At 42.1% G+C, this 20504-nt stretch overlaps 1 protein-coding gene and 1 pseudogene across 2 annotated transcripts; one reads left to right on the top strand and one right to left on the bottom strand.

Annotated features, from left to right (window-relative positions):
- Positions 1–112: 112 nt before the first annotated feature.
- Positions 113–4742, top strand: LOC121544915 (protein angel homolog 1). 2 transcript variants are annotated; one of them, XM_041855165.1, is made up of 10 exons: positions 113–207; positions 689–1651; positions 2044–2216; positions 2392–2461; positions 2599–3041; positions 3175–3328; positions 3493–3603; positions 3743–3773; positions 4225–4391; positions 4508–4742. In XM_041855165.1, exons 1-10 carry the CDS (start codon positions 144–146, stop codon positions 4666–4668), a joined length of 2337 nt encoding a protein of 778 aa, XP_041711099.1. In that variant the 5' UTR covers positions 113–143; the 3' UTR covers positions 4669–4742. The 2 variants fall into 2 exon arrangements, with proteins under 2 accessions (XP_041711099.1, XP_041711097.1); XM_041855163.1 differs by having other exon boundaries at positions 2044–2279.
- A 4810-nt stretch (positions 4743–9552) lies between these two features.
- LOC123482214 overlaps positions 9553–20504 on the bottom strand; it is a 43917-nt pseudogene continuing 32965 nt past the window's right edge.

Below are 20504 nucleotides of genomic sequence, written 5' to 3'. Positions count from 1 at the left end.
TGTTGACAACATGACAAAAAAATAAAATAAAAAAATTGACAACATGACCGCGTGGCGCAGATTATTGTTCGATTTGAGAAGGGCGCTCCTCCCGTTCATGTCACGGGCCATAGACCGGGTCCGCCCAATCATTGGAGCAGAGCATGATTGGGAGCCTGATATTTTACTGCCTTTACCCGTTAACACGGCTTATAAACTGCGTCACAGGTAAACCACATACAAACATTTGATACTTTGCTTTTTGTTTTATTGTCTGTATATTTTTCGCCGAACGTGCTGGCTAGTTTGGGTGCCTCAAGTTGAATGGCCAAATAGCTTGCCCTAACTAGCTACACGTCTCGTAGCATACATTTTGTTGGAGTCAAATTTTGTATTGATGGTTTAACTAAAGGCTTATCAGTTGCTAAACAGGTCTGCTTTAGCTACCGCATGCCATTTGAGCTTTAACATAACCTAAATAGCAAACACATGGCATTGACATTTTAGCTAGGAGCAAAGGATTCTACATTTACTGTGTGACGTCATGAGTACCACGTGCAAATGTTGTTGTGGCGTGTGCAGTGACTGACAGCTGTTTGTTTGATTTTATGAGGAGTAATTATATGATTGCTTAAAATATTTGCATGCAGTAATAATAAGCTAGTGTTTGAACACATATGTAAATTATTGCACCATTTCTTTAACACAGAACCCTTGAAAAAGTCTCCCTCTGTGTCCATTAATGGCAAGGAGGTGTGGGATGGTGAAGTCCCTTCCAGAAGGTTTACTAAAACGCAGGCAGCCCTGCTGGATCTGTGGCTCAGTACAGGCAGCGGCCCCCCAAAGGCCAAGAAGGATCCCGGGAGAGTGACTGGGGAATGGTTGAAGGAGAACGGTGCACTAGAAAAGGAGAAGAGTAAAGAGGCAGAGATGAAGAAAAGCACTGTGAAAGAGGTGATGTGTTCTGAACCAGAGACAGCCAGGGAAGAGCCTGTATTAGTAACTCTGGAGGGTGGGCTGCCTGGGGGAGTGAAGGAAGAGGTGAGAGAAGGAAAGAAGGAGGCAGAGGGGAGAGACGGAGTGGAGGAGGACAGGGTCAGAGTGGAATCTCCCCAGCAGCAGGACCAGGAGCAGACTATCCTCCACTCAGAGAAGCTCAAGAGGGATGATGGCGTGCATGAGGCTCCCTGTTCCCCCACAGAGGAGTCTGAGAACAGTAACCCAGCACTGGAGCTAACAACAGAGACATCTGAAGTACAGAATCCATCAGTCAAGGACAGCAGGACAACAGAAGATAGAGCGATGGCCCATGTCCTGTTAGAACAGATAGTGGAAAAGATGAGCATGGGAGAGTCAGGAACCATGGCCCAGGTGCAAAAACCAAAGGGGGAGAGCCAGACTGCAGCAGGGCTAGACTTGAGCTCTTTTGTAGACCCACATGCAAGCACTGGTGAAGTGCCTGCTGAGATATGGGATGTTGGGCTGGACCTGGTCTCCCTTCTCTATGAGGCAGAGGCCCAGACACAGCCATGGAAGAGTAGGGCTCAGCCCCCACCCAAGGGCTGGCATTTCTACATCGGCCCTGGCCTGGAAGAGGTGTTGTTCTGCCCTTCCAGAGTATTCCCAGGCATGAGCTACTACCCACATTCGCTGGAGAGAGGGGCCTTCGAAGGTGAGCTATTTGCATGATATCTGTAACATTAAGTACAGGTTTTTGATTGAATGTTTGTGAATGTTTGTCTCCCGAGTGGTGCAGTGGTCTAAGGCACTGCATCGCAGTGCTAGCTGTGCCACTAGAGATCCTGGTTCGAATCCAGGCTCTGTCGTAGCTGGCCGCGACCGTGAGACCCATGGGGTTTGCAACGCCAGGGTTGTGGGTTCGATTCCCATGGGGGGCCAGTATGAAAAATAAATACAAATAATGTATGCACTCACTAACTGTAAGTCGCTCTGGATAAGAGTGTCTGCTAAATGACGTAAATGTAAAAAAATGTAAATGTAACCCGCATCAACATCAGAATTTCAGTGTTACTGTTTGCTTAGACATCTCTGCTTCCCCTTTAGTGGTGTGGAGGATGTGGGAGGAACTGAGTGAGACCCACACAGCGCCAGAGCCTCCCCAGAGTACCCCCTCAGAGCCACGGCCCCTGTTTGACTTCACTGTGATGTCCTACAACATCCTGGCCCAGGACCTGCTGGAGGCCAACCAGGAGCTGTACACACACTGCCCTCTAGAGGTGTTGAGCTGGGACTACCGCTTCCCCAATCTCACACAGGAGTTCAAGAAATGGGAACCAGATGCGAGTCTGACCTTACCAACCTAATACAGTAACATCTATTGACACTGTATTGCTGAACCATTATCATCGGAGTCTCTTTGTGAATTGAGCTGTATGTTTTTCCCATGTGTAGATCCTGTGTCTGCAAGAGGTCCAGGAGAACCACTTTACAGAGCAACTCCATCCTGTCCTTCGTGACATGGGTAGGTCCAAGGCCCTCAGTATCTGTTTATTGCACAATCAAGACCATTGCAAAATAGTATGTCAGCTACAGTCGGTAACAGACATGTAATAGCTGTTTGTATATCAATATTTGTAATTTTGTGGTTCAATCCTCAAGGCTACACCTGTGTTTACAAGCGGCGCACCGGCACCAAGACTGACGGCTGTGTGGTTTGTTACCGCGGCAACCGTTTCTCCCAGGTGTCAGAGAGTCTGCTGGAGTTCTACAGGCCAGAGTGTGAGCTGCTGGACCGAGACAACGTGGGCATTGTCCTGCTGCTCCAGCCAATTATCACACAGGGGTCAGAAGTCACTGCCAAGGGCCCGCCCCTCTGTGTGGCAACCACCCACCTCCTGTTCAACACCAGGAGGGGCGACGTGAAGCTGACCCAGCTTGCCATACTACTGGCAGAGATCGACTGCATCGTGAGGAACTGCAAGGTGAAGGGAGAGCACTGCAATGTTGTTCTATGTGGGGACTTCAATGCTCTGCCCAACATGCCACTGTACCAACTGATCACTACAAGACGGCTTTACTATCATGGTTTACCTGCCTGGATGGTGAGCACACTACTCCTATGGAAAATGGCTTGTTGTTGTCAATTTTAAGCTACTTAATAATTAAATGGTGAGTTGGTGTTCAGTATGTTACCTTGGCCAATGAGTTCTGTGTTTTGTTTCCTATGTGTGGCAGATATCAGGTCAAGAGGACCTGTCCTACAACATCCATCATAGGAGGGTATTCGCTCCCCTTTGGCCAAGCACCGTGGGCATCGATGACAACTGCCAGTACACAACTGTAAATGAGCCAAAGAGTCAAGTCACGTCAACCCAGAGTCCAGAACCAGGTATGTATGTGTCAGTCTTTCTGTTTGGACCATGTCAGGGTGGATTGTTGGTCAAGCTCCCATTATGACAATGGGTCGATTTCTCTTCTCACTCAGACAGTTACTCCATTTAAGTGTTGTGTGATGGTCTGACTGGTCACTCTATATTTGTTCTTCATGTGTAGGGAACCTGCAGTACAACCATGACTTCCTCCATCGGCTGCGTTTCTGTGAGGCTGCCTGTGTCCGGCCACAGGACCTGGAGCTCATCCCAGGGGTCACTGACAACACACCTGGTAACACACACTAAAACACACTACTATTAAAACACTTAATTCCAACTGTCCCCACGGCAGGTGAGACCCCAGAGCACAGTTGTGTAGAGAACAGTTAATAATGACTCCTGTATGTTACTCTTTCACTTATTTCCTATAGATCCTGAGGACAAGCATCCTTATGCAACAAGGTCAGCTTTTATGTTCCTTTTCAAAGTGCCAAATTTCATGTTCAAGTTTGTTTATTTGTCATATACACATTGATATACATGGAGTACACAGTGCAACAAAATACTTACTTGCAGGTTCACCTCTCGACAATGGGAAATTAATTAAGTGAATAAAACGGTACTAAAATTAATATTTTTGTAATGATTTTTTATGTAATACAAGAAGGCACTCAACAAATTGAAGTAGGATATTTACACGTGCCGAGGAATTGTGCAATGGATTGTGTGATAATAAATAGACATTGTGCAGTAATATAAATAGGAGTCCTGTAGCAGCAGGCTGTAATTCAGGATGTAACGCAACAAAATGGGGATAACGTCAAGGGGTGTGAATACTTCCTGAAGCACTGTATCTCTCTGACAGTGCTGAATACATGTTAAATGTAATAGCATTGTCCATGTCCTTCCTCAGGTTCAGACAGACTATCTCCCATAACCTGAACCTGCGGTCAGCCTACGGCCACTTCATACCTGGAACAGACCGTGCTGAGGTGACCACACTGCACTCCGAGGTTGGAGCTACGGTCGACTACATCTTCTACTCTCCAAGGCGTGGCAGTTCTGGTGCTGATCAGAAAGGTAAGGGCATGTATCCAAAGGGAAATATATAAAAATCCATTGATATTGTCCTCCTGTCTAGTAAGTGTATAGAGAAAGAAGAATTGAGAGATGGCTTATCAGAAATGTTGTTTCAGCTGGAGGTCAACGGCAGAGCAGAGGTCTGAAGCTGCTTGGTCGTCTCTCCCTCCTATCAGAGGAGGACCTCTGGACAATGAAGGGTTTACCCAATGAAATGTTCCCCTCGGACCATCTCAGTCTCCTGACCAGGTTCCAGCTGGACCTAAACCCTGTGTGATTTGGGCTGTCTGTGGTCAATGAAGAATCAGGAGGACAGAGGTCAAGCATTTAAAAAATGTTGTTCAAACCTTACATGATTTTCCCATGGCATGATTTCATGTTTAAAAGTGAAGAATTGTACTTACTTGGTTCCTGGGGCTCACGGGGTGTTTTCAGTCCCATCTTATACTCTGCTTGTTTCCCAACTGAAGAAACATGACTCAGCCCAATTTCCAGAGGAGATGGGATGTCCTCTGAATGATTGTTTAGAGAGAAAAAAACTAACCAAAAAGGTTAAATTCAGTTAGAGTTGGAGTTTATTTGAATGCAAGAAGCTTGTAGATTTAAAAAGTTGATATTTTACTTTTTTTAAAATCGGGATTTTGTTTACTCAGTTTGCTCACAATCTGCTACACTAGTAAATTGGAACATTTGTCTTAACATTTACAAACTGAAATAATTGAATGTACCTCATTGTTTTCTATTTATTTTGTGTTGTTTTTCCCTTATCCTCTGGCTTTGGGCCAGTCATAGTGTTCTTTTTCAAATGGTAGAAATATTGAATAAATATAATAATAGTTTGGCAGTCTAATTAGGATGATCTACATCATCTTTTGGTGTTAAGATTGTGACCTGAATGTTGGCAGTGCCACACTGAGATGGAAGATCTCTCTCTCTCCACTGAGGCACTCTATCTGTCAGGGAGAAGATGTGTGTGGCTGGCTGAGGCATGAATCAATTATTCATTCAGATTGCAGGGAGGGAGCGTTTATGCGTGCTAGGGCACTGTCGGGGCTTCTGTGTGTGTACACTGCAGTCTTGACCAGGGTTTTCCAAACTCTGTCCTAGGGCTCCCCCCTGTGTGTATCGTTTTGGTTTTTGCCCTAGCACTACACAGCTGATTCAAATAATAAAAACTTGATGAGGAGAGGGGGGCAGGACAGAGTTTGGGCACCCCTGGTCTAGAGGAACAGCTAACGGACTCCTGTCAACACTAAGACCTCCAGTTATAGCTCACTAGAATGACACAAATGTCAAGGTCTGACACTTCCTTTAGCCTAACTACAATAAATCAGTAGATGTTTTCTCTATAAGGTCTTCCAGGGAAGTATTTTCTGTATCATTATAATCAATCAATGAAATAGTTTTTAAATGTAAGATAGCATAAAGGCAGGCAGTGGGTTCAGAGTGTAAGGCTTCAGTTCCAGTATCTACCTTGAAACCTATACAGGAGTTGGACTGTGCTGCATGAACAGAGATTTCCCCTGTGGCACAAAACACACGTACTGAGGAGAAATGGGTCAGTAGGTTTTTCAAAGTAGGCCACTATTCCTTCTGTCTTAATTTCATAAACTGGTAGGGGACGTTACTACCTAGTGTTTATGTTACCACTGGGCTCTACTTCAAGTTAAGACGGGAGTTCTGTTTTGTCTCCTCTGTGCCTTCATACATTTGAAATACTTCTTTCCCACTGAACATTACCAACCCTACCCCCACTTAACAAACGGTGACTTCAACACTTTTTTTTACCATACCTACATTATGTGCATTCAGCTATAGCATATACTAACAGGAGCCATTTCATAAGAGAACAGTCACCAGCTACTCTTGTGATACTGTATATGAGAGCTATCAAAATCTCCCGGTCTGAACATGAAACAGTACCTCATTTGGATTTCCCCTGTTAAACAGAGGCTGGTTGTTCAGAGAGCAGCAACCATGGCAGTCCTCTGTGCTCGTTTGATGAAATATGTCAGGTTAGCAGAGTTTCATTAGTTAAGCCTTGTTAGCCGATTGCAGTGCTGTCGGGTAGACTATCCATTCAGCCAGGTTTCCATTAGACTTAATTGATTGTGTGCATCAGGATCCCTGGGTGTCAGTACACTGCAGACACAGCCAGCACAGTACAATTGACTTGTACAACCTCTGCTGGTGGCTAGCACTGGCAGCTCTCCAAAAGCATGTGATGAATGGGAAAAGAGGTAGGTTAAATCACTCAATGTTACACCATTTGTTTTCAACAAATCTGGTCAAATACCAGCTCCTTGTTTGTTTCAGTTTCAAAGTGTCACAAAGCCACACAGGTGATTTCGGGTTACAATATTTCAGATGAAATGTATTCATAGTGTCATCACATCTCATATTTGCACTAAGGAACAGAAAGACTACATTGCAGTGAAAAATAGGAAATATCAAAACCGCTGTGATTTCCAGTCACGTATGTCTTAAGAGCCCAAAATGGGCTAGGATGATGTCTCACAGTGTACCAGCAGGCAACAGAGAAGATACAGAAAATTCTAATTAGTGTAGCTGCAACCAGATGTCTTTGTTCATTGTCTTAGTGTATGGTCCCCAGTACACAGATCCTCAGTATGGGATTTGTATTAAGGTTTCTTTGAAGACAATTAAAGGAGGAAATGTTAGTCACTCTCTAGCCCAGGCTATTCTTTGTATTGTCTGTCTCTGTATGGCAGAGGTCTTTCAGATGAGTGCACACTGTGCCCAATTTGGACTCTTGGTTGGCATGTAAACTGTCAGAGTGTCCTCCGTGTCTTTAACACCCAGTTTATTTATACTGTATCGTCATTGATTTTAACTACATTTTGTCCACTGTTGCATTTTGTAGATCGCTTAATGTAGATGAAGTTCGCTAATAAACTCTCAGCCATCTGACCCATGTCATGAGTGAGCTAAATCATAGCGACAACAGATACACTGGGAGGGAGGTGAGAGGAGTTTATTTCTAAATCAATAGAAAGTCTTCCAACATGATAAAAGGTAAATTACAATCTTTTGGCACAAGACAACAACCTTTGTTTATGGTATTGAAATGAAAGTGGACTAAAGGAATCCCAACCAACACATTTCAGTGTGCTCTGTGGCAATATATAAAAAAATGGTGCGGACTCCAATTTCTCGGTAATAATAAAAATTGAGGCAGGTATAAAATTACAGAAACTCTGGCCTAAATGCCATATAAAAATGCAGATGAGAATATTGTAAACAAATCTCTTTGCACCTTGAATACAATTTTTAAATATTTTAAGTAGCTAGACAACCACACTAAGGCTATGTGTTAAGATAATAAGAACAATGTTATTTATACTGAACAAAAACATATCAGTCCATGTCAATATGGAAAAGCAACTGCTGCCTTCAAAATGTATATTTCCTCAAGAATAATGACCCAAAAAAAATCAGCTGCAACATAATCATTCACACTGTGTTTGACAGTCATTTTGTGAGTGTGAGGTTTTTGTCTTGTAAGTGACCACAAACTTATACAATTCTGTTGAGCACAGTGACCACTTTCTCTTACTATCCTAAATCCTATCACACTTATCATGCTTTGGAAGGTTTGAATAGACTACTGTACGCTGAATTACCCCATATTTAATCACGGTGTAGATCGCTCAATTTACTGGCTATTTGGGATAGAGCAGATGGTACAGTATGTTTTGCTAGTGAAATTGAAAAAACGATTCACCCGGTAACACTTCTTTATCACAGTCTTTTAAAATGTTCATAAAAAGGCACAAGGTAAGTGGATTGCAAACTACACTACAAAAGCGGTTACTGTCCAGCAGAGCTATAATATTAAATGTATTTACACACTTAAAGTACGACATGGAGACACAGATTGCACATAAACCTCACAAGAATTGCAATTCTTAATAACTGACAACATTGATCTCTGCTGTGATATGTCCAATTGCAAATTTTTACACCTTACACAGCTTAATAAGCCAAATGTAACATTGCATATTAACAAAACCCCACATCTTTAAAAACATGATCCATACCTGTTTAGCCTTCGGGAATTCCTTAAATGCTGTCTGAACCAATCCTATTGTAGAATGGACTATAAAAGAATGATTTCACTACCAAGCTTCTGGCTTTACAAAAAGCCTGGTAGCAACCAAGAACAACAGGGCTGCTGAATGGCCCATGCCACTATTTGGAAAGAAGTTGCTGGGGACTTAATCAACATCTATTTTTCAAAGAGATCTTGTGAATAGGTCTGCCAGTTATGCCTGTTAATTTAAATAGATTTGTCTGTGTAAAACAGGGGTGGGCAACTTTTATGAAGTTCATTGAAGTTTTAGAGTTAATTTCCTGCAATTAAACACATTTTTGCCATGGGGCGTAGAGAAAATGTTGCGGTTTTTTAAAACAAGTTTGCTGCAATTCTACACATTATGCCATGGGGCGGAGAGAGAAGATTTAGCAATTTTATAACTAATTTCATACAATTCTACTAATTTTGCCATGGGGTCAGGATTTTTTGTTGTTGTAGTTTTACAGCTAATTTCCTGCAATTCTACACATTCTGCTATATGGTGCAGAGAAATGTTTGCAGTTTTTAATATGATATCTGAGAGTGACTAACAAAATCAATGGGGGGCCCCCGGTCGGTAATTCAACCATGATTACTACAAGTTTAGATAGCTGGCCGCTAGACTAATTTACCAATCTAAAAATGTTTAGCTGACATGGGTTCATTGAGTGACTGTCAGTGACTGACATAAGAGAAAAACTGCTGATGCACAACCATATTTTGAAATTGCACCTTGTGTATTCTACTATTCTAACTCTCAACAGTAAGTTGAGACGCCACTGAGAAAAAAAAGAAGAAAAAAATGTGTAGGTCTGCGGAATTGATCCGCAGGCATACACAAGTGTTTGATATCCCCTGGTGTAAAACGAGTGTTTGATATCCCCAATTATTGACTAAATGAACATACATTTAGTCATTAATCAGTTATTGACATGGCCATGCTCTGTACAGTATACCTCATGTTTGTTGAATGCAAAATACCCAAAATAAATTGCTTACACAGTACAAACCTATTTGGAAATCTGAACACAAAAAGCCCCATTCCCCAGAACTAACCTTTGTTGGACAGAACCCAACCATTCTAAGGTCTTGTTTTGCAGGATGATTTTATGAAGTGAAATCCTCCTCACACTCGAATCTGATATCCATTCATGTCCGGAGGTGGCTTCGGATCAAGAACTTTCTTCTCTCCAGATGGACTGTAAACCCCAAAAAAATTAAAATATGATTTCTCATGACACAGATTAAAACTGAGAGATTACTGTTCAGCGATTCCTCTTGGACTACGCCATCATAGGACATATAGCCTCTAGTGCTTGTTCAGATCAGTGCAGGGCCATCTCCACTACAGCTAGCACCTTGTTTACTGACCTAATTAGTATTTACTGTGCTGTCAGAGAGACTATAGTGAGACTAAGCAGCTCCTGATATCTGACTATAGTGCACAATCAGCATTACCGTCTCTCGATGCGGCTGTTCCTGCGCATGGGGCTGCCTGGGTTACGGAGGCGAGCCCATGTTACTCTTCCTGTCTTTGGTGGGTGAAGGGGGTGCTGCCTTCCCAATCTGAAAGACAATCACACAGTTCTGTTTACCTCACAGTAACAACAAGCGGAAACACAAATGAGAGGTACAAATGCTTACAAGTTGAGTTCTGGTCATATCCACTGTGTAGACTAAGGAGAAGTGCAGTTCTCCAATTACTAAATGTTTATGTCTTTTAAAATTCAGCACATCATTTATGCAGAGGAAGGAAACTGTAGCAAACATGCGCATAGATACACACACACTCCGATCATCAGCTTTCTATTACTTAGAGTAGCACTAAGGTGAGAACCTCGATGCGAGGCCCTAATGTGCTAAAGGAGGCACAGTGTTGATGGTGATGGTGGTAAAATACTCAAAATCTTTAATGTGATTGTGAGTGCGGCCATTGGGTGAGAGCCCTCTCTATAAAAAGATCAGCCATTGATTGATTGAGGCAGCCATGCTTGACGCAAACGGAGCAGAGAAATGCCATCACATTCATTTTATTATTCACAGGGCCCTGCGTTAAGGCTCCTTTCATTACTGCTTGGGATGATAACCCATGAGAGGTCATCATTTGAGGATGATAGCTCCTGAATTGGCAGGTCAACTCCACGTCATCATGCATGACGGGTCAAAGGAGAAGTCAGAATCTCAGTGATTAAGAAGGGCTTGTGCTTCCCCCTCACGTAGATTCAGATCTAATGGAGCTCACATACATCCAATTTAATTTGACACTCATCTAAATTCACTGCTGGTACAGTGATAGGCTGCAGACTAATTCAGTCCCAGTTGGATCCAGTGGTGTAAAGTACTTAAGTAAAAATACTTGAAAGTACTACTTAAGTAGTTATATATATATCTGTACTTTACTATTTATATTTTTGACAACTTTTACTTCACTACATTCCTAAAGAAAATTATATACTTTTTACTCCATACATTTTCCCCTGACACCCAAAAGTACTTTCGTTACTTTTGAATGCTTAGCAGGACAGGAAAAGGGTCTAATTCACACACTTATCAAGAAAACATCTCTGGTCATCCCTACTGCCTCTGATCTCATGGACTCACTAAACACATGCTTTGTTTGTAAATGATGTCTGAGTGTTGGAGCGTGCCCCCTGGCTAATCCGTAAATTTAAAAAACAAGAAAATGGTGCCGTCTGGTTTGCATAATATAAGGATTTGAAATGATTTATACTTTTACTTTTGATACTTAAGTATATTTTAGCTATTACATTTACTTTTGATACTTAAGTATATTTAAAACCAAATACTTTTACTCAAGTAGTATTATACTGGGTGACTTTCACTTGTACTCTAGTCATTTTCTATTAAGGTATCTTTACTTTTACTCAAGTATGACTGGTTGGATCTAATGCAATCACTAGAATTCTCTAATAAGGAAGCTGACGGGTTTGTTTCATGGATCCCTAAGATGGTTTGGTTCGTGGACATTTTCCATCTCAGTCCCCAGGATCCTTCCTGGATGTGTGCACATGTCCTGCTCTAGTGCTGTACATCCCATCACATCCCATTCCTACACTCTTTAACAGGGGATCTCTGGTCCTGTACCTTCAGCCTCATGTCCCGGGTGTGTCTCTCCAGCTCTCTCCGCAGCTCCTCCTTGGTCAGTTTGTCCACATCTATTATGGAGTGTTTCCAGTCGATCTGTTCCACACTGTGGGGGTCATGGGACACATACTGACCAATCTTCACCTTGCTCAGGGTATGCCAGTAGCTCCTGTAGGCCCCCTCAAACTCCTGCACCAGGTCAGCCAGCGTGCGGAACTCCAGGGGTTTGAACATGAGGTCCTCCCGCCGGCTGATGCCCAGCGCCCCGAAGCGGCCACCGCTGTGCATCCCCAGCACAATGTGGCAGAAGTGGTTCCCTGAGAACTGCGTCTTAAAGCTGAGGGGGAAGCGCTCCACACCCGGCATGCTGTTGCTGAGGTAACTGGGACAGGCAAGGTCAAGGAAATGGAAACCCCTATTATAACTTACCTGGTTGTGTGCTCCCACTGGAGTGCTCCTTTACAGGGTAACATAGACAAAAGTTTTCAAGCTCCACTGATCTGTTTTTAAAACAAGAATACATTAGTCGCATACAGTAGTCTCGGACTGTAAGCACACAAGTCAGTTCTAATCACATAAACGGATGCCCTGGTTGTTCCCATAAAGCTTTGTCTTATCTAAATCACTCTGGGTTCTTTTTAACATCCCATAAACACTCAGTTGGAAAACAACATTTCCAGGTCATCATTTATCATCACCCCATTCATAAATCTGAGAAAAAAATGATGTGCAGCTAAAACAGTTGTATAAGAAACTCATTACAATTTCCACGTTCTGTCGGTGTGACCCATGGAATACATAAGCTATTTAAAGGAAAGGATACATTCCAAGGATCACTGCCTCCAGACACTTGATTGGTAGTGACTCCCGCATCATCTCCTTGGCGATGTCCATCAACCTACACAGAATATGAGGTTGAGAATAAAACCTAAGTCAAGGCAACAAAATAGTCTACACTAAAGGTAGCAATTCTAAAAATGGATTCTAAATGGCCTGAAGGACATTTGCACATATTACAGGAAATGTGTAGGCATGCAAAGAGAAAATGATTACCTCCTTTAGGCGAAACTATTGATTCCTAAAAAAGATCCAAAGCTTAGAAAACTGGCATTTTGAGAAACACTGAAATAAAATAATCTGGTGCTAAATGTCACAAACTGAGTGGATGAGCAAGCAAAATGCATTAGAAGCTTCCTGCCCTGAAACAGATCATATTAGGCTATGATAACAGTTCCTGGTCCTCAGCCATTGGGAGCAACAGACATACAGCTGATCCAGATATCCAGTTCCTTCAGCTTCTGTCATGATCAGCCATATGAAAGCAATCGGTAAACATCCTCAGCTGCTTCCTCTGTCTGCTGCCTGCGGTGGCCTCTCTGCAGCCCCAGGAAAAGCTATTTCGCCAAACCCTGAGATTCTCTCTGGCAGACAACAGTCATGTCGCTAACACCTGTCTGACATTTACAATACCCCTACAAGGCCATGATCCACTTAGGATAATCAAAGAGCTAACCAAAATGTAAGGTTAGGAAACAGGAATGGGATAGAAGAGACTGTGCTTACGCAGTAAGAGGCCTGCTCTTCTTGATTTCAAAAACTGTGTTCCCGTGTGATTGTACCTGTAGGATATTGTTAAGTACACAATGCAGAGGGAGTGAAACAATATAGGAACTGTTCAAACACAACAGACCCTCTGGGTTGGGCACTAAACGTATTCTCATGGGGAATAAAACCACGTTAAGTGCTTTCTGATATTCATAGTTCCTCGTTTGTGCATTATGGATAAGCTTCTTGAGCTGAGAGGTACTAATGTTTATGCTTAAAATAGATGATAGTCCTAAACATGGCCTACATTCTGAGATGTTGTGACATACATTGATATTGTCCTAAACAGACTGAGTCAGACAGGTATGAAGTACTTGAACTATTTTACTGGTCAGTCACCACCATAATCTTCTTCGGGTACATCTGTGTGTAGCAGTTTCCATTTGCATGGAATCAGCTTGTGCCTATGTCTCTGAATTATGTATGAAGCAATACATAATACAGTGCATGGCTAACACATGTTTCAGGAGACCTATCTTGAATTCCAACCCAGAGCATAGTGTGATAGCATAGTCATAGCTTTATCTAGGCTAGCTGGACTAGTCATCATTGGTCCAGAGCTTGGCAATAGTGACAAACAATTCTACCATTCCAGGCAAAGGATACTGCAAGTCCCTGATGTATTTCTGTATGACTTCCAGGCGCTGTGGGATACTGGTGGTTGGCTGGTATGTAGGCACACTCAGTGTTGGAATCTATGGGGGAGAGGCAGAGCACAACCAGAGGCATTAGTATCACACAATCCCTATATTTACAGAGCTGGAGTGTGTCCTCTTGTTTAACTTAACCATGTTTTAAACCCATTATCATTATTTTAATTGTTCCCTATAAGTGCATTATGGTTAAGTGCATTGGGCCAGTAACTGAAAGGTTGCTGGTTCAAATCCCAAAGCCGACTAAGTGAAAAATCTGTCGATGTTTCCTTGAGCAAGGCACTTAACCCCTAATTGAGCCTGTAAGTCGCTCTGGATAGGAGTGTCAGGTAAATGTAAAATGTCTCAAAACGCGTACATTAATTGAATATATGATGGAATTCCTCATAAGCACAGAGGAGCATTTATCCTCTTCTGGACCGAACAGCATCAGTAAATGTAGTGGCAGGTTTATCTGCATGGTTTGTAAAGCTGCATATTTTGACAGCTTTCTCCACTTGGTTTTTTGTCCGAAAATAAAGTCATTTTGTATAATGAAATTCCTAACTGGAATGTGCAGTCAGAGACACACTTACACTTAACGAAAAACAAACAACCCATCATTGACAATAGTCAGTGGATGTCTTCAAGCATACAGTGCATTTGGAAAGTATTCAGACTCCTTGACTTTTTCCACATTGTTACAGCCTTATTCTAAAATGGATTAAATTGGGGGGTTTTCCTCATCAATCTATACACAATACCCCAAATGACAAAGCAAAAACAGGTTGTTAGAATTTGTTGCAAAAAACCTGAAATATCACACTTACATAAGTATTCAGACCCTTTACTAAGTACTGTTAAAGCACCTTTGGCAGCGATCACAGCCTCGAGTCTTCTTGGGTATGACGCTACAAGCTTGGCACACCTGAGTTTCTCCCATTCTTCTCTGCAGATCCTCTCAAGCTCTGTCAGGTTGGATGGGGAGCGTCGCTCCACAGCTATTTTCAGGTCTCTCCAGAGATGTTCGATCGGGTTAAAGTCCGGGGCTCTGGCTGGGCCACTCAAGGACATTCAGACTCCTGTGTTGTCTTGGCTGTGTGCTTAGGGTCCTTGTCCTGTTGGAAGGTGATCCTTGCCCCAGTCTGAGGTCCTGAGCGCTCTGGAGCAGGTTTTCATCAAGGATCTCTCTGTACTTTACTCCGTTCATCTTTCCCTCAATCCTGACTAGTCTCCCAGTCCCTGCCGCTGAAAAACATCCCCACAGCATGATGCTGCCACCACCATGCTTCACATTAGGATGGTGCCAGGTTTCCTCCAGACGTGATGCTAGGCATTCAGGTCCAAGAGTTCAATCTTGGTTTCATCAGACTAGAGAATCTTGTTTCTCATGGTCTGAGAGTCCTTTAGGTGCCTTTTGGCAAACTCCAAGCAGGTTGTCATGTGTATTTTACTGAGGAGTGGCTTCCCGTCTGGCCACTACCATAAAGACCTGATTGGTGGAGTGCTGCAGAGATGATTGTCCTTCTGGAAGGTTCTCCCCCATCTCCACAGAGGAACTCTGGAGCTCTGTCAGAGTGAACATCGGGTTCTTAGTCACCTCCTGACCAAGGCATTTTTTGGTACACTTCCCCAGATCTGCATCGACACAATCCTGTCTCGGAGCTCTACGGACAATTCCTTCGACCTCATGGCTTGGTTTTTGCTCTGGCATGCACTGTCACCTGTGGGACCTTATATAGACAGTTGTGCCCCTTTCCAAATCATGTCCAATCAATTGCATTTACCACAGGTGGACTCCAATCGTGTTGTAGAAACATCTCAAGGACGATCAATGGAAATATGATCCTGAGCTCAATTTCGTGTCTCATAGCAAAGGTTCTGAATACTTATGTAAATAAGGTATTTCTGTTTTTATATGGTATTGTGTGTAGTAGATTCATGAGGAAATGTTTTTATTTAATCGATTTTAGAATAAGGCTGTAATGTAACAAAATGTGGAAAACGGGAAGGGGTCTGAATACTTTGTCAATTAACATCACATTCATATGGTTCTATTTACTGAATTTCTTACAACCAGGTGAGGGAAATGGCATGGGCAGCTCAACTGGATTCTGTATGCCTGTATGTTGCATGACAGAAAGGTGAGAAGTGCTCCCCCAGAATATGTAGTGTTTCAATGATTGGTGTGCATCTGGAAGGGTTGTAACTACCATCTTTCTGCATAGTCAGCTATCTTCACTCGATCTCCAGTAAGTGTGAGTCTGATAAAGTTCATGTAGCATAATATACTAGGCCCACAACGCTATTGAAAAAATCTATCCCACTCCTGAACGGTTTACTGCATGTTTATCTCCAATCTTGAATGATGGTTTACTTTAAATAAATGTGACTGGTGTGGAAATTACAGGAACGCAGGCCATACTACTGGGGGAAGCTATTGACAAAGACTGTGTATGAATGCAGCCTGTAGAGTTCTCAAACTGAAGACAACAGCCAGGCAGGGTGTCCAGCTAGGTAAGGACTTCACCTTCATCCTACCTTAGGCAGATCGCTGGCTCCCCGGATGCGTTTCCCTATGGCCTCGCCATTAGGGTGAATCCGGGCCAATGCCTCACATCTGCTCCCAAGTCTCCTCATCCACCGGTAGGCCTCCCCTGTTCACGAAGAAGGGCACACCTCCATCCCGCAAGTCCTCTTCACCTTCATCCTCCTGCTCCTCATCTCTCTCCTCCACCCCCACACACCCCCTTGTGGTCCTCAGCATCCCGGCTGGCACAGATGGCTTACAGCCTCGCCCTTTAACTGTCAATCTGATTGCAGTTTCTCAGCATGTAACACTCCGACAGCAGGTGAGAAACATGAGCAATTCATGACATGCTGATATGTAGAACTTTGAAAAACTGCAGGCTGTAGCCTAATAGTCTCCAAATTCAAATACTGTGCCTCTCATGAACAAAATGGCACACTGATATTAAAATCATATGTTCCATATGTTGTTACAATTGTCCACTTAAGTTATGTCAGATGAGTTCAACTTCAAAAACATTAACAAATGCTTGCAAAATCCGAGATTAAATGGAATTTTGGCTACATCAATAGTCAAATCACTATCTGATCGATATTGTTATTGGCATTTTAGAAAAATCACAATGATCTATAAGATGCAGGTTAAGTCAAGTAAAATACTTGAATACTGAAACTGGACAATAATTATCAAAACTAGAAAAGGAGTGAATTGGCAGCCAACATTAAAAAACATTATACTAGGCCTATAACATTGAGGATAAATTCAGCACCTTGGAAAATGATGAATACACATAATGCCTACAACATAATGGGAAAAAATAGCAGTCTTCCAACAGGGTAGGCCACAACAAACTACTATATTACAAATCACTAATACCCGGCACCGTTATCCCAGAGAGGTGATTCCGTCTATATCCAAAACGCCGGGAAAGATTAGATTGACATTTCTTCGACACTCCGCTTAGTCGGTGGCCTCATCGTTCAGTCTAGTCCATTTTACATCATATTCTTCTTGTCAGTCCAAGTCATTGTCCAGTTTGAACGCCCATGACTACACAGTAGCGAGCGTTGATCTCGTGCCTGCTAACAATATTGAGCCGCTCAGGAACACTCCCATTTCCCAGCAGCTGCGCATGCTCTATCTGACGGATTACATTTTCGGCGACATGCACATTTCGTCTAGTCCGTGGGTGGTGTAAACCAAACTTAATTCCTCCGCTTTACACACAAATATTGAGCTGAAACTACATTAGTCTATTAATAAATAAACTATGAAATGCAAGGGCTTGCAGGAACTTGATATAATGCCAGCACAAAAGTGGGCAGGTATTATATAAACATTTAACAGCAAATAGATGGTATTAGCACTATTCTGGATACACAGCAGAACAGATGAAGAGCTTACTGTATAATAAATGCATTCTCCAAGTTATCAAAACTCTAGGACTAAGGATAGCCTACATCCACCACTATGGCAGAAAAAAAAACTGGATACATTTTACTTTTCTTTTTTATTAATTTATTACTTTTATGGAACAAAAAATGTGTTTGGATTGGTAAGAATTACACAGCTGGACTTTAAAGCTTGCAAAATATATTATTCTGTCATTCCTGTTTTCTACAAAATAAAACCCAGCACTAAACTCAGGTCCTTTGATAATATACAATAAGCAGGTAAACAAATCAAACCTCCAAACAAATCAAATCCTCCTTTACAGAAGCCACATAATTTTAAATTCCATCTGCATGTCCATCCATTGAATGTTAAAATCTTTGGAGCACCATAGTCATCAGGCACTCTTTCAATGTTGAAACCTGTGAAAAAAAATATTGTTATACATGGTTTAAAATGTCATAGTATAAGGTATTTTATCTTGTTATACATTTTATTGCCATACACTGAGACATACATAAAAACATCAAGAACACCTGCTCTTTCCATGACAGACTGCATCCAGGTGAACGTTGATCCCCTATTGATGTCACTTGTTAAACCACTTCAAAACCAGTGTAGACAGGGTAAAGGTAATGACTTTTTGAAGCCTTGAGACATGGATTGTGTGTGTGTGCCATTCAGAGGGGTGAACGGCAAGACAAAAGACGGAAGCGCCTTGAACGGGTATGGTAGTAGGTTCCAGGGCACTGGTTTGTGTCAAGAACTGCAACGCCAAGGTTTTTCTACACTAAACAGTTTCCTGTGTGTATCAAGAATGGTCCACCACCCAAAGGACATCCAGCCAACTTGGACACAACCGTGGGAAGCATTGAGTCACATGGGCCAGCATCCCCAGGAACGCTCGACACCTTTGTAGAGTCCATGCACAAACAAATCTGAGGCTGTCTTGAGGGCAAAGGGGGTGGGGGCTCACACAAGAAAGGTGTTCCTAAAGTGAATACCAGTGTATAATATTTGCCATATATTACCTAGTTATAAACGTAGTTATAGCCAAAGGTTAATGACTCCATTAAACATTAATAATCTAATGTTAATTCTGACCTATGGTTGGGAGATGCACATGATGGGTACCCTGGGATCTTTCTCGATTCTTCTCTTCAGGTCTCTGTCCACAGTGCTGTTGTGGATGTAGCACTTGTGCTGTGAAAGACACACAATTGAATTGGATGCTCTGTATAAAACCAGTGTTCTAATGACTATGAGGTTCACCTAATATACACTGAACAAAAATATAAAATGCAGCACGAAACAATTTCAAAGATCACAGTCTATATAAGGTAATCAGTCAATTGAAATAAATAAATGAGTTCTAATTCATGTAATTAATATTGGAGGGAATAATAGATATAATATATTATTAACAGATACCTTTAAAAAAGGTGCAATTTAATTAAAGTACTACCTGAGAATATTTCTGATTTTCATATAGACTGTGGCACTTGAATGTGGGCAAATTCATACTTTTGCTAACAAAGTAACCTCCTGGGACATTCATGCAGTCAGTATGCCAATTGGATGCTCCTCAAAACTTACAGACTGTGGCATTGTGTTGCAGTGTGAGCAAAACTGCACATTTAAGAGTGGCCTTTATTGTTCCTAGCACAAGGTGCACCTGTGCAATGATCACAGCTGTTTAATCAGCTTTAAAGAGCCACACCTGTGAGGTGGATGGATTATCCTGGAAATGATAAATGCTCTACCAACAAGGATGCAAACAAATTTGTTTACACAATTTGAGAGAAATAAAGCTTTTTGTGCATATGGACTGGTTTCCTGGATCTTTTATTTCAACTTATGAAACATGGGACCAACACTCTTTGGCATGTTGCGTTTATATTTTTGATCAGTATAATATATAGTCAATTTAGTACATTAAACTACATTACCTGTGTAAGTTACCCTTTGAACTAAGCAGTCATCAGCTAGTAAGTTCCTTTTGTGGGTGCATGGCAGTCGCTCGAACCGGGAGGATCCTTGGCTATCCTACAGAGAGACAACATTTATCTATTACTAATGTCCTCTGACTGAGTGGAAGAAAGGAGGGGGAGACGCTCAAAGAAAGGGGCCTAAACAGAGCCCACAGACTCAGGTGTTGCATGGAACCATGGGTTTGAGGTTGTTGATACCTCGCTCCACTATCTCCGCTCCCAGCCATCATCATGTGCCCGGTCCTCCCAAATTAAGGTGCCACCAACCTCCGTGCTCTGACTAGTGTTTTTGTCTCTGTAAAAATTAGACACCAGGCAGCCTCCACAAAAATAGCATCTTGGAGCAACTCATACTTCATCCCTTTATCTCAGCCATAACAGTCAGATGCATGAATACCTTGATAATAAGCAAGATATAACAAAAATGATGTTATTGCTCATTAGTGCTGCATTAATTGAGTTTCAGCTGAATAAACTTTTCCAGATACTCACATTTGATACATAGGCAGTCCATCATTGACTGAACTAAGTGCTTCAGTTTATGAAATTGGTGCTTCTACGAGGATGGAATATGTAATCAAGCTGAGAAAACAATGGGAAGAATGAAAACATGTATTTTGGCCTGCAGGTAGGAAAAGGAAATGTGCGGAACACACAGTAAGAAGGTATCAACTATAATCAATCATGTGTTGACAATATATTGAATATCAGCAGAGCTATTAGTAATGCTTGTATTTGTTAACAGATAAACATACTCTTTTC

Source organism: Coregonus clupeaformis, chromosome 29, assembly GCF_020615455.1.
Source record: "Coregonus clupeaformis isolate EN_2021a chromosome 29, ASM2061545v1, whole genome shotgun sequence".
In the NCBI taxonomy this organism is placed as follows: Eukaryota; Metazoa; Chordata; class Actinopteri; order Salmoniformes; family Salmonidae; genus Coregonus; species Coregonus clupeaformis.
Note: the sequence above shows the minus strand (reverse complement) of the source record. Positions and strands in the feature narration are given on the sequence as shown.

Coding starts and splice junctions, on each gene's coding strand:
- LOC121544915 (XM_041855163.1), top strand. CDS start 144: ATGATTGGGAGCCTGATATTTTACTGCCTTTACCCGTTAACACGGCTT. Junction 3,042..3,174: donor ATGGTTTACCTGCCTGGATG/GTGAGCACACTA, acceptor TATGTGTGGCAG/ATATCAGGTCAAGAGGACCT. Junction 3,329..3,492: donor AACCCAGAGTCCAGAACCAG/GTATGTATGTGT, acceptor CTTCATGTGTAG/GGAACCTGCAGTACAACCAT.